Source organism: Quercus robur, chromosome 5 (assembly GCF_932294415.1).
Source record: "Quercus robur chromosome 5, dhQueRobu3.1, whole genome shotgun sequence".
Taxonomy (NCBI): domain Eukaryota; kingdom Viridiplantae; phylum Streptophyta; class Magnoliopsida; order Fagales; family Fagaceae; genus Quercus; species Quercus robur.
Window position 1 is genome coordinate 18,599,484 of NC_065538.1, and position 15,324 is coordinate 18,614,807.

The 15,324-nt window shown below is 35.6% G+C and overlaps 1 protein-coding gene across 1 annotated transcript; it reads right to left on the bottom strand.

The window, feature by feature from the left end:
- Positions 1 to 8,766: 8,766 nt before the first annotated feature.
- On the bottom strand, positions 8,767 to 14,284 carry LOC126725366 (transcription factor MYBS3). The gene is made up of 3 exons (XM_050430066.1): positions 13,753 to 14,284; positions 9,904 to 10,112; positions 8,767 to 9,556 (listed from the first exon to the last, which is right to left on the bottom strand). The coding sequence occupies exons 1-3, from the start codon at positions 14,120 to 14,122 to the stop codon at positions 9,026 to 9,028; spliced, it is 1,110 nt and encodes a 369-aa protein (XP_050286023.1). The 5' UTR covers positions 14,123 to 14,284; the 3' UTR covers positions 8,767 to 9,025.
- Between the last annotated feature and the right edge of the window lie 1,040 nt (positions 14,285 to 15,324).

Here is a 15,324-nt window from a genome sequence, read left to right on the forward strand (position 1 = left end):
CCAGGATGATGATCAATCTCATGCTTGCAAATAAGGAACTATATAATTTTTGTGTGCATAAAAAAATTACATCAGCAAATCATCAGGCCACTGATTATGACATTACTAAATCCTATCAAATATTTACATTTCCCTTTTGAATTGCTCGTGTGAATTTAAATTTGCATTGGCTTTGTCTATTACTTTCTGCCTAAAGAAAAAGTCTTGGTCTTTGAGCATTGGATAATAGGGTAGGATAGGTTCAAGACTTTCAGCTACAATTTTTTAGTCACCACGCCACCAATTGATTAGATCATGATTCATCACCTTATACTATACAAGCATATTGCATATTACATATAATATATGTCATGGATCACGTTCCTCTTAATTAAGTAATTTAACAGAAGATGATTCACCAAACTTTCCAGTTTTTGGAAGTTGAAAATTTCTTTGTTGGCTTAAATTCAATTGTTATTGTTGATCTTTTCACTTTTATTGGACAGAGAGACTGATCAAATCTGGCTACAGAAAATCTACTTATAAGTCTTTCTGTTACTAATGTTGATTAGTGAAAAGGGGGTAACCCATTATATATGCCCTAATGAATTATGAAACCCCAATGCAAAGTAATAGAACCAGACATCCAATAGGAGTTCCATTTTATACAAATCTCTCTCATAACTTGTTAGGTGCATTTTAATATTAAAATGATTAAATGAATTAATTAAGCACTAAGGTGGTTAACTATTACAAGAAAAAAAAAATAGTGAGGAGGTAGTGGTTTGGTAAAAAAAAAATTGAATCCTATATGGATAAGGAAAGAAATTTCTTATTTATAAGAGTTTGAAGTTGTTAAGCTTAAGTGTCTCAATGCAGGATCAGTGAGTCTAGGCTATGCACAAGAAGGTGGAGGTTTCCTTGTAATTTCAGTATTTCAACAACACAACTAGTTTAAAGTCATTTTTGCACATATCTATATTTGGCAGAAAGAGAAATCTGCATAATTCTTGGGAAACCAGCCAAGTCTCGAATCTTTACAAAGGCAAAGCGTGTTATGCTAAAAACAAAAAATCAAGCTTATATCAACTACTGGTTGCTAAAAAAGTTAAAGCTAGTACAATCCGTGACATGAAAGGAGCATGGGGTTATGATGCCAATGCCATATTGTCCTAAAGGGAGAGCTCAAGGTTGCTAGGCACATCAAAGAATTAGCTGCTTGCAGGACCTCTCGAATAATCCGAACTTGTGGGCATTGATGCAATCATACAGAAGTTAGCTTTAAGCTTGCTTTAATTTCTTAGTGACCTTTACACAGATATTCTCCTCTTTGCAGCATCAATTCTGTTCATCTTCATCAGAATCCACTGCTTGCCTTATACACATTATTGATAGTAATAGAAGCATCCCCACTTTAGGCTAGCTTGTGCTTCAAGGACCGAATGATCATGATTGATTCACCAAGTTATGATAAAATCACAATTAATGTTGCCTAGTGCCTAGCAAATAGAAATTTGTAACTTTGCTGCTAGCAAATTTCATGGTCCAACACAATCAAATTTCATTGCAAAGCCTTGAGGTTTGTGCTGCATTTGTGCATAAAACGATTAACGTGCTTGTAGTTGTAGAGGATTGTGTGATGGACAGAGACAGATATTGCAAATCATCTGATGTGTGACAGATACAAATATCAAAAACAATCAAATTCTTGTGATATTTTATCACTTATTCCAGAAGTTGAGCTGATGGGAACGTGTGGATTCGATAATTTAACCATTACGTGGAATAAAATTGAACATAAATCGAAAAGGCATGACACTGAAATGAAGTATTTGGGAATTGAAGCAATCTAGCTTTGGCTCTATTAGGCAGCTCGAGTTTTACATAAACTTATGTTATGCTGCATCATCATCTCCTTGACCTTGGTTGAGTAGTTTCTGAGGGTTAAGAATCCATCATTAATGTTGTTGTTGTTGTTGTTGTTTTTTTTTTTTTTTTTTTTTTTGCTTGAAACTAGCATATCTTGTCAGAATACCACATGAATACCGTAAATATTGTCATGCATCATGACTTTTGTAATAACATGGACTAGTGTAGTTTTGTAGTGCTGTGTGCTGTGTATATTCTTGAATGGATATATTGTAAAATATACAGAACTGAATGGCAAAGATGTGGACGTTTAAGACTATGGACTAGTGTAGTTTTATAATACTGTGTGCTGTGTATATTCTTGAATGAAAATATTGTAAAATATACAGAACTGAAAGGCAAAGATGTGGACGTTTAAGACTATCTTTGATTTAAAAAAATGTGGAAGATTAAGGTTTTATAATGCAGATGTAGGCCACTTAATATTTCAACATGCTGTCAATGACCTTTATCTAAACGACAGGTTTTCACTGTGTCAAATGTCAAGGTTGTTTGAACTTTGAAGGACTGCTGCATTATTGGCATCAATCCTATGACTGCTCAGTTAATAATTAATAATCAATCATATTCATTTAAACAGCACATTCAAACAGCACAAATAGTGACTTTTTGTACCTAATAAACTTTCAAAAGTTCATTTTTTGTCCCTAAACCTTGCAACATGTTTTATTTTTTGTTTTTTCGTCTGTCTATTAGTTTATGTCCTACGTGGCCTAACAAAATGTTGACATGAAATTTGACCTTTTTTTTGGAGAAGAAAACCTAAAAACTTTATTAAAGAAGACCGGCTATCAACTTGAAAAACAAAATAAAACTATAGCGGAACATGCTACAAACATCCTCCATCTACACAGTATAATCTGTGACATTAAGAGAATGCCTAGTTAGATTATGAGCAAGTTTATTACCATCTTTCTTAACATAAGAGTATAGCAATTAACTAAAAGAACTAGAGAAAAACTTAGCATCTTGAATCAGAGGATCAAAGGAGGCTAAAGACACCACATCCTCTCCCAAAGCTTTCATAATCACAGGGCCGGCCCAAGGCCTAGGCCTAAGGCCCCACCAAAAAACAAAAAAAAGACCCCACTTTCCATAGTTAAAGGCTCAAATTTTTATAAAATTATGCATAAGGCCTAAGGTCTAAGGTTGTACATTTTTTTACTAAGGCCTAAGGTTGTACTTTTTTTTTATTAGTGATGTTAAGGATACTACAAATTTTACTATTGGCTTACAAATTGCCATGTTATTAATCACAAAAAAATTATATAAATATTTATTAGTTAAATTGATGAAGTTCAACAATGAGAGACAATGTCACATTATATTTTGAACATTTTACAGTGCTTTTAATTAGTGCATTTTTCTTTTTCATTTCTATTAAGACTCTTAAAGTATGAGACCAATAGAACCTTAACTCAATTGAAACCCTAAAATATTTCAAAAAGATGTTGCAAATGTGTTCAATCATCAATTATAGACTTTGATTTTTGTAAACTAATATCCTACAAAGCCACAAACCAAATAATATCCATCTCTCTCTCTTAAAATCAAAATATAAAATTAAAAATTAGATTACAACTTTATTTAACTATGCATCGTCTTATATCCAAAATAAAGTATCTTTTTCAATCGCAATATATTTTTATTTCTTTTTATTAATATTTATAGTTCAACTATGATATTTAATTCTCTATATGAAATTAACATTAGTCTAGTTGGTATTATTTATGTATTTAATATATCAAATTAACCTTAATTTGATTAGTATTAAATAATTTTATTTAATTAATATTTACATATTAAAGGCCCCACATAAGTTTTTCGCCTTAAGCCCCAAATTATGTTGGGCCGCCCCTGCATAATCACTGTAGAAGCTACCTCCAAAATAGCTTGATGAACTTCGACTTCTATACCAAATTCAAGAGCTTGGCTTGCCACTATAGCTTCAATCTCCAAAGCTTGAAAGGCTTGGGAGAGCTATTGGGATAAAGAAGCAATGACTAAGCCCTGTGAATCACGAACTACCACTCCAATTTTAGACTTATTCTCCCCTGGGAAGATTGCACCATCAAAATTAATTTTGAAGCTACCGAAGGTGGAGCCTTCCAGGAAAAACGAGGCCTGCATGGATGAAGAAGTTGAGGTGGATGCACAGCAATGAATTCCTCAAACCGATATTTGGAAAGCTGAGCTAATTGAATTTATGTTGTAGCATGGTTGAACCAAATGAAATTGGTTTCTTTGATTCCAAATGGACCAGGCGATTATTGCAAATAACTCTGAATTTTTGTTCTGTTTTAAGACCCATGAAAGAAGCTTCTTGAAATCCAAGAAAGAAGAGGTATTGCAAAAACCCCCATGTAGTAGCATCAAACCAAACCGAATCAAGATCCTGGCAAGACCATAAGGCATGCAGTGGAGATTTTGGAACAACTTTGCATTGATCACAAAGATGACAATTGATAATAGTCTGCCATACCAAGTTAGACTTCGTGTAACGACCCAAGAAAAAGTGCTAGCCACATCTGCGCTATAAATACCCGATGTCGGAAGCTAATCACACACCCACACACACATCACACAATTAATCAAATTGGGGCATCACAATCTCCCCCACTTAAATCCCTAACATCCTCGTTAGGGCCCACTTTATAAGGTAGTGTCTCTAAGCCCACACGGGGTTACCATGCCGACTCTAATACCATATGTAACAATCCATGGAAAAGCGCTAGCCACAACTGCGCTATACCTCAAAATGACTAGTCATAATTGAGGTTTCTTGTAGTTGTTTATAAAGTCTAGATCTACCCAATAAATACCCGATGTGGGACTCATCACACACCCACACACATTACACAATCAATCAAATTGGGGCATCACACTTTGTGAGTATAAAATTTCGACAAGCTCTCCACATTATTTTTTCGACTTTATTTGGCGAGTTAAGAGACCAAATACCTTTCCAAAGATTTTTCTCATCTAGCAGAGGCTCCACATGGCGATCCATAGCTGCCTCTACATGGCGATCCATGTAGTAGCATCAGACCAAACCAGATCAAGTTCCAGGTAGGACCATAAGGCATACAGTGGAGATTCTAGAACAGCTTTGCACCGATCACAAAGAGAACAATTGATAATAGTCTGCCATACCAGGTTAGACTTCCTGAGCATAAAATTTCGACAAGCTCTCCACATTAATTTTTTTACTTTATTTGGCGAGTTAAGAGACCAAATATGTTTCCAAAGATTTTTCTCATCTAGCGGATGAAGGGAATTTACCGAATTCCCAACCTGTGAGAAACAAAAAAAATAGAGAAAACACACACCAAAAAAAAGCAATCACACGCACAAGACAATATTTACGTGGTTCGGCAATTTGCCTACGTCCACGGAGTTGCAGGGATTTCACTATTATCAGGGAAGAATACAGAATACAACTTGCGGCTACAATATTTTCTCACTCTTTTAAAACACGGCAACCGACTCTATAAGATTAAAACCCTAATCACCAAGTCGGTTTCTATATGGGCTAAACGAGCAAAAAAAAAAAATTTCCCCGCGATGTTGCCCCCGGACCCCCAGAGGCTTGTCCATGAGCGCTCCGGCTTGGGCCTATCGGCCCAAGCCTCCGCTCCATGGACTAAGCCTCAGTAAATCTCTCATTAAAAACCATGCAATATTATTTGGGTCGGATCGGGTTGTCGAACCAGATCAAACAAAACTAGGCTCCACAAAGCCCAACAGCAGAGGCTCCACATGGCAATCCATGTAGTAGCATCAAACCAAACCAGATCAAGTTCCGGGTAGGACCATAATGCATGCAGTGGAGATTCTAGAACAGCTTTGCACTGATCACAAAGAGGACAATTGATTATAGTTTGCCATACCAGGTTAGACTTCATGAGCATAAAATTTTGACAAGCTCTCCACATTAATTTTTTTACTTTATTTGGCGAGTTAAGAGACCAAATACCATTCCAAAGATTTTTCTCATCTAGCGAAGGCTCCACATGGTGATCCATAGTTGCTTCTACCTTCAAGAACTTGTAACCCGACTTGCATGAGTATTGACCGTCTTGTGACATGGGCCAAAAGATAGAGTCTGTCGATACACACCGAGTTAAGGGTATATGCTTAGCGAAATTAGCCTCTTGAGGTGCAAAAATGCCATCAATCATATCACTATCCCATTGTCTTGTAGATGCACTAATCAAAGAATCAATTGTTGCCTCCTCGAGCGAGTTAACAAGAGGAGAAGAAACCAAGGTAGGGTGTTTTATAGGTAGCCAATGGTGTTGCCATATTTTAAACAACTCTCCATCACCTAGACACCAACAAGAATACTTTTCCATGCATAAGAGCCTGATCTAGAATCCTTCGTCTCCATTATTGAACAATTGGGAAAGAAACGAGCCTTGAAAACTTGAAAGAAAAGTGTGTTCTTATCATGCAAAAGCCGCCAGGCTTGCTTAGCAAGAAGAGAATCATTGAAAAGAGTCAAATCCCGAAATCTCATACCTCCAATCATCTTAGATTTAGTCATTTCACCCATTTAAGCCAATGAATTTTTCTTTTATCTTCATGTTGTCCCCACCAAAATTTTATGATCAAAACCTTAGACTCAATACACAAACCCAATGGGAGCTTGAAACACCCCATAACATAAGTAGGAATGGCCTGAGTAACCAACTTGATTAAAACCTCTAGTCCTACTTGTGATCATAATTTACCTTCCCAACTTTGGAGCTTCCTCCAAACTAGTAGTTGAAGCTTGCTCTCTTTCCCTTCCCCACAAGAGATGGGAGACCTAAGTACTTTTCTTAATGCTTAATTTCATGGACACCCAAAACACCTTTAATGATTTGTCTTGTAGCTTCTGTAACAAATTTGCTAAAAAAAAAAATAGTCATTTTATTCCTGTTAACTTTTTGATCAAATGTGCTCTCATAGTCGAATAAAAGATTCAAAACATTGCTGCATTCTTTAGAGTTAGCCCTGCAAAAGAGAAGAATGTCATTTGCAAAGAACAAATGTGTTAGTTTTGGCCCTTGTTTGCACAGAGAGAAACCATTAATCTTCCCCAGCCTAGCCACTTGTTTAATGAGACCATGTAACCCTTCAATTCAAAGTAAGAAAAGAAAGGGAAATAATGGGTTTCCCTGTCTAATCCCCCTACGCCCTAGTAGAGTGAATCAAGCATTTGGACTCTCCATTGACAAGAATAGAGTAGGTAACACTCTTCACACAAACCATAATTAGACTAATCCATCTTTCATTGAAACCTATCCTCCTCATAAGTTCCTTCAAGAAAAATCACTCAACTCGCTCATATGCTTTACTCATATCTAACTTGAGTACCATAAAACTTGTGTCTCAAAATTATGATTCTTCATGCAATGTAGTGTCTCAAAATCAACAAAAATATTATTTGTTATCAAACAAACTTGGACTAACTATTTTACTTTTAAAATATATATATATACATATGGCTCACAATTATTCGCACAAGTAGGTCAGTTTGGCAATGTGGGTCACAAATTATTCTGCAAGCCCAAAGGTTAATTAATAATCGTATTTATTTATTTCTCAAAAAAAAATAATAGTATTTAATTCAAGCAGCAGAAATAGTGATGGGACTGACTGGCTCGTATTGATAATGTGGGTCACAAATTCTATTGCAAGCCCAAAGGTAAAAGAGAAGAATAAATTAATTTGTCCACTGGACAACAATTTTGTCTAGACTGAAGAGAATTCTGTGTATCAACTCAAAGCAATTTATTGAGTTTATTTGCCTAATTAAAGCACGATTTGGAGCCCCCAGGCCTATAGCCCAGATAGTTAGTTGAGTCAGTTTAGTCTTGCCCAATAAGATAGGCATTAGTGAAGCAAAGCCAGTAGCTGCCTCGCTACAATCTGAGTCCTCAGGAATGTCTTTTCAAGAATGTCTTGAGTCTGAACTGGAAACAAACATAGACAACCTGTTAAATTCACAGAAAGCAATGGGAATCCTACTAAGACTTCGCAAACCAAACGGCCTCTGAAGGAAAGGCCAAATTGAAAATTGTTAGCACACAATATTATGAGGGAGGAGCCAAGGGAGGTGCATGTTTAGTAGAAGTATTGTTAATGTCGAAGTTCCCATTTTAGTACATCCATTGATAATCCTCTTGGAATTCAGTGGCACATTTTTGATAGATTAGGGTCCAAATGCAATCTAGTGGAGGGATGATTTTAATCCTTAATGTCTCGTTTGACGATTGTAAAAGAAGTGTAAGGGAACTATCGTCAGACATCTGCATTTGTTTCTTTATAATATCATTATAATGTAGCATTTTGGTTTTTTTTTTTTTTTTTTCCTCCTTTTTGTTCTTGACCACTGCCTAAGCCTATCACCGATCTTGTTTCGTATTTCACAATTTCCTTTCCACTGCAGCATTCACCATTAGCCTTGATGTTACCAACCTCGTGGCAATGGATCTCTCCCTAGTAAAGACACAAGTTAAGACACTCCTCAAATGTACCAGGAAGAAATTGAAGCTGTATATGCCTTCTGCACAAAATACAAATTCACCATACATTTGAATTTGTTCCTTTGGTGCAGTTTGGGATCTGAGGAGCTGATAGCATATAGCAAAGACCTCTGATAAAATGTAAATTATAGGGGCCTCTGAAATGCAGCAAGGACCTGGGGGCTGGGCTTAGACATGGAGGACAGTGGTGGTAATTAGATAGGTCATAGACCTTAAGATGAATTCTTCACTAGCTAAAAGACATACTACGATCTGGCCAACTTTTACCATAAGAGCAGTAGAAATAAGGGTTAGAGCTTTGCCTAAGATTGCATGGACAACCAAGTACGAAAATGGATATACCTATCATAGGTCATCATCTACAAAAATCAGAACTGTTTTGCCAAATCAATTCAATTATTTCAACAGCTAGCTGTTTACAGTTGAAAAGAATAAATATTGCCTAAGATGTTGATCTAACCTATGTTATAGAGACTGCGATTCTTCGTACTAACAAAAAATAAACCAACATGATTTAGTGAAGATGTAATTGTACAAATTCATGAAAAAGAAAAGGATCTTAATACAGCTCTCTTCACCCAATTTCAAACTGCTTGGATCACACTACTCTCACCCTTGTTTAAGTCAGACCCACTGGCTGGAGCATTTGCATGAAACGCTGACTGCCTTGAGGGCGTTCCTATCAATTTTAAGGAGAGTGGTGAAGGCTCTCTATGGAGTCTCTCGGCCTCTCTAAGACTAAGCTGAGACAGGCCAACAAGTTCATCAACATTGACAGGTTCCTTGGGAAGGATTGGAATTGGCTTCAAGACCTGATGATGTGATGTCTCTGCACCCTTCTCTTCTTCTACAGGAGCTGTATTTGGTTGCCACATTGGGAAAGGGAGAGTTAAAAAAGCAGGGAAAAATTCAGGAATCATTGGTGCCATTCCACCTGATCCTGTCACACTTTCATCAGATTCTTTGGCTTCCTCTTGAGGTATAGCTTCCATAGGTTCAAATTCCGAGTTGAGGGAAAGATTTAATGAAGGTAATGGGTTTGCAGTATCAGTTTCTCCTGCCTGAGCAGAAGGCAGCAATACTTGTTCTTCTGGCACAGATGGTGTATCTGTAGACTGACAACAATAACCAAAAATAAAATCAATGAGAAGAATTTATTACTGCCACCATTAAATTGCATTTGCTTAATGCCCTGCTTCAACAAGAATAACATACCATTTTCTTTCATTGGATTATGATATATGTTTGTAAAAATATGCAATAATCACAATTGATACTCTCTCCAGCTGAGTTATGGATTTTAATTTAGAGAAATGGGGGATGATGTAACTGACAACATGGAAAATATGAATGCGTGGGCTAACTAAGAACCTATAAGCATTTGGCAGTGACTGTCTGTGTGCAAAGATTCCAGTGTCTTTATGTGTGAAACAACTAAGATAATGTAAGAAGCTAGACAAACCATATCAGGAACCATGTCAAAAAGGCTGGAACGCCTCTTTCTTCGGTTAGCATTAGTCTGCCGGATAAAGTACTTCTGTGCATGGCTCGCCACCTGTGTAGGAGTCCGTGACATGACAAAGTTTCGTGCTATCCCACGCCAATCTCCTTTCCCCAATTTCTGAAGGCCTAATAAGAACAGTCGATGTTCCTCTTCTGTCCATGGGACACCTGAAAATCAAATCCAGTACAGTAAAAAAAAATGTTTTGACAAGACAATTGGACTTGAACAATAACTAGGTTGATTTGATAGATAACTGATTTATAGAATGCAAAGGTAGCTGTCCTTATGTCTATATATACATTCAATGAGCAAGCATTTGATACATCAGTCAACTAGAGCTCTGAAGGTTAAGCAACTATATAGAGAAGAAACGGTTGTAATAGATTGATGCACTGTGTGAATTATAGACGCTAGAAAGTAGATTCTCTTGATCTTGAAAGCCAAAACAATTGGATAACTTTAAGTATGGTAAGAAGCTAATGGTGCCTAATTAATGATGCCCCTAAACAGTCAGAGAAACAGAAACATGAGATAATGCAAGACAATCAAAGCAATGTGTGGCAGGAATCATCTCAATAGTGGCTAACAAGATCTAGCTCAAAATTCAAATAGCATCCCTCCCCCAATAATAATGGGTTGCAGGGTGTGGTCACGGGTTCAGTAAAGTTGTAGGCCACAGGGCCAATCAAATAGTTGCCTCCTCCAACATGGCAGAACAGTCATGATGAAATTTATGTATATGTGAAAGTTTTCTTTACACTAAACGCTTGATTGAGAATTCACTATTATAATGAGGCCCTATGCGCAGCTCAGAGGGTCAGAGAAAACAGCTAGTGTTCCTCTGTACAAAGAGAACTCACTTTGATAAACGAACTGAATATGCATAAATGTGGACCAACAACCTCATCTTATCCACTGCAATAATTTATTTTTTCTTTTTACATGCGATAGGATTTAAGCCTATAGCGTTTGCTCCATGATAATTGTTATTCATCATCAGGCCAAGACACCTATTGACTTTTGGAGTCAGAGGACACCAATTGGGTATTGGAATAGGAGGGATTTGAAACTAGGTTCATTAGTCGATAATAATAAACTTTGGCAGTTGAACTAACTAGAACCCACAACTTATCCACTACAATAATAAAAACATATAATTTAGGCAAAGACTCCAAAAGGCTTTGCAAATAGCAGCTTCCTAGGGGTTCAAGTCAAGTGATAGCTCAGTGATAATGGCATCCTTTATGGTGCCCAATGTCTGTGGTTCAAACACCACCTCCCCCTCCCCCCCCCCTTACTATCTACCTATCTCCAAATATTTATATATATATATATATATATATTACAAAAAGTATACTCCATCCATCTTATAGCATTTATTCCATATTGAATATCCCAAAATATGATCCTCTTTTAAAGAAAATGAAAACAATATCGATAAATTTCATAACTTACTCTTTACTTTTATTTGAGAAGTCAATACCTATTTTTCACTATACCATGCCTAACTTGCTAAAAAGATCCAAGAACTATTATGGACTCTATGATAAAACCAACTAAAATGAACTTAACTACACAATTTGAGATTAACTAAAGCTTTAGCAAGATGGTAGTTTTACTAATGACTATTGTAATATTAAAGAACAAGTAGTTCCAATGTGGAATTAGAATATTGACCAGGTAAGAATAAGCTTATGACTAGTCCACTATGTATATTGAGACAAATGCTATGGTTTTTCCATTCAATCTAAAAATTATAAGAAACCCACTGAAGATCTGCAATCACATTAAAAATACTCTTCCGCCGTGCATTTTGTCAACTGCTGTTTGATACATGTCCAACAATCTTAGATTGCCATAATTAACTAATGAATAAAAATAGATCATTTGTAAACTATTCTTTTTTTAATATATATATATATATAGGTAATGTGGCAAACCATTCTCAAAAGTCATAAAGCATGAGAAAACTACTGCTTTGACGTAATAATTTGATTAATTACAATAGCAAGGATTATAGTGTATGCTTATTTATGTTCATATTTATGTTCACATAACACAGATTTGGGTGTGTCCATTGCTCAAAAGTTTACCTCCAAGTTACACATTATTTCTCTGTAAAGCACTAATGTGCTGTAGTTCTTAAAGGAAAATTAACTAAACTCCATAGAAATACAAAAGTTGCCTTCAACCTTCCCCTCATCAGTTAGAACTTAGACACCCGGTGTGCTTTTTAAAAATAGGCTGCCATTGCAAAACTCATATTCATCTAATCATTCATCAGGCTATGGTGATATCTAATCTACCTCAAAACTAACTATAAATAATGCTGCGAAAACGTAAAATAAAATGTATTGGCCTCAAGAGTTACAAAACCTCCAGCGGTCCAGCCTCAGAAGCAAATACAACTCAATTCATAAAATGTCAAACAAAAAGGATCGTCCTTAAGTACTTGGTTCACAAAGACAAAAGTGTTTGGGAATAAATAATTTTAAAAAAAAAAAAAAGCAGAGCATTATTAATAATATGTCATGTGGTCCAAAAAAGAAACTACTAAAATCTTTCACAAATAAATTTTTTTTTTTTTTAAACCAACCTTGATTCCCACTATTTCCTTCTTTATCAAACGCATAAAAACATGAACAAGCTTTAATATAAATCATACTGCAATGGTTATCCAGAATTTTTTTTATTATTGGTAATTGCACTCGTTGAGTCTCTCTAGCCCATTATTAAAGAAGAAAGTGTCATTTAAGCCCGAGCTTATTAATGGGCATCCACAAATTAGAGTATACTCAACAAAGCTGCTGTAAGCAAATCATTTTTCATCTATATAGAAGCAAACTTAAAAATTACATTAAATTAAAAATTATAAAATTAAAAAAAATAAAAAATTGAACAAAACAAATATATTGGCTTTTGGCCTTGTTTATGTGTTAAAAACAAAAAAACAAAAAATATATATATATTGGCAATTTTATTTTATTTTAAAATTAAAAATTAAAAAACTCAGAAAATTCAAATTACTTTGAATTCTTTTCAACAGTGGTGAAAAAGACAATGAAGCAGTAAATAATACTAAAAATGAACACCGCCAACCCCCGCAAAAGAATTATTGCCCTCTCCCCTTCCAAAAAAAAAAGGGTAAAAGGGACTGAGTCAAGATGAGACGAAAGGTGATAGAACCAGCCCATCTACCACAAAAAACAAACAAAATTTTAGAGGGCCAAAAATAAGTACATAAAAATAAATGAATGAAAATGAAATTTACTACCATGAATGATGACACATAAATTTACTACCTAAATTTAGTCAAACGTAAAACACACCAAACACAGAATCAAACCTCAAACACCTTATCCTAAATCATCACCACAAACCAATCAAACTTCAAACACCCATAAACCAAAAAAAAATTAAAAATATATATATAGATAAATAATAAAAGATAAATTTTATAAATTACATTATTATTATCATAAACAGAACCAAAACTCAAAAACCTCATCCTAAATCACCACATATACCAATCCTAATCCCACCTATATCTACAAAATACACACACATATCAAAATTAAATAAATCATAGATATCCACATGATCATCTTTTATCTCAAATAAAAAATTTGAAAAATAAAAAGTGTTATTTTTTGAATAAAAAAGTGAATATTAAAAAGTAATGGTTATGATCACGCTGTGTACCACATCCCATCAAAACGTACGTGCGTGAATATATATATATATATATATATATATATAAAAAGTAATCATCCGAAGCTGACGCTATAAGTTAAGATTGTCGCGTACCTTTTTTACGGTCGCCGCGTCGATTGGCGGAGCAAGAAGCGTGAGTGGGGTCATCAGACAAGTAACCATCAGACACGTGGACGTGTTGGTCGGAGGAAGGCGAGTCATGTTGGTTGTTATTGGGTGAAGCAGCGGCGGAAGACGAGGAGTGGTAGTGCGCACTCGACAGATTCCCCATACTCGCACTCTTCTTTATCATCGACCCATCTGTCAATCTCACCCCAAACAGCCTCAGCCCACCACCACTACCACCACCACCACCTCCGCCACCACCTCCGCCGCCGCCACCTCCACCTCCTCCGCCTCCGCGGTTGGGGCACGTGCGGGAGTTATGCCCGTTGTTACTGCAGTGCGAGCACCGCCGAGTCATGGCTGTGTCGTTCCCACACCCTCACCACCAACCCCGAGTCACCAACGCCGAGTTAATTACTCCAACTCGGATATATAAACCCAAAAAACAGAGATAGAGAGAGAAAGTGAGCGCGCGAGAGAGAGAGAGAGTTTTTAAGATTAGAGGCTGTGAGCGAGCGAGAGACAGAGAGAAATGGGTATTTATATTTGGGATTTTTGGGGAAGTGAGAGAGAAAAGGGCAAAATGGGAAACGTGTAATTTTTAATTAAAAGGTTAATTTAAGGGATTAGAGGAATGCGGGGGTTCGTTCGTTGCCTTTTTTAAGTAAATGACGGTTTTGCCCTCCCACTCGGAGGAAATGTATTATAGTAAGGATAACGTTGTAATACGCGTCTCCTGTTTTTTTGGTGAGGAGTTTTTCTTTAGATCTTGGTTGGGAGAGTTTGGCCCCCCCTTTTGTTTTGGACAAAGGTTTATTCCAATTCAAAACCAAAGAATCTCTCTCTCCTTTTCTTCCCTATTATATAGCATGTTGACCTGTTTTTTCTTTTTTCTTTTGAGTAATATTAAGAATGCTTCCCAATTTTATTACACCAGTTGTACTGATAAATATATCATCAACTATAAAATAGTAATTAAGGAGATATATTTATTGATTATTACTAGTTGGCACTTTCTATTGTTTTTAACAAAAACGTCTAGAATGTAAATACTCAATTTCCAATTCTATAATTATTATAAAAAAAATAATTACCTCCTTTCTCTAATTCAATTTAGATGAAAATTTTTACTTTTTTTTTTAATGCAAAAATTTGTACTTTTCTTCTTGAGAATAAAGTAGAAGTTTTAATGAACGATTAATGAGCCTTTATGAGAAAAAAAAGATTAATGGAATTATGATGGTGGTTTATTGTACAATAGGAAAACAGAGGGGTGGCCATGTCAGTTTGGCTAGATTTTGGATTAGTAATTAGCATTGTTGGTCCTTGTTTTTAGTTGGTGGTTGTTGTACACCTTCTCATAAGTCATTATGAATATTGAGTGCCAAGTTTAGAAGTTTTGGACATTTATTTGGGAAGAGTCGATTTAAAGAAAAGATTGTGAAGAAAAATAGTTGTTTATTATTCATTCAGAATGAAAATTATTCATCTTATCATCTGATCTGATGTTATAAATATTGTAAGTTGTTTTAATAATTGGAAATCTTATCAGAATACAAT

Coding starts and splice junctions, on each gene's coding strand:
- LOC126725366 (XM_050430066.1), bottom strand. CDS start 14,122: ATGACTCGGCGGTGCTCGCACTGCAGTAACAACGGGCATAACTCCCGC. Junction 10,113..13,752: donor ACGCGGCGACCGTAAAAAAG/GTACGCGACAAT, acceptor TTTGATTTTCAG/GTGTCCCATGGACAGAAGAG. Junction 9,557..9,903: donor TTGACATGGTTCCTGATATG/GTTTGTCTAGCT, acceptor TATTGTTGTCAG/TCTACAGATACACCATCTGT.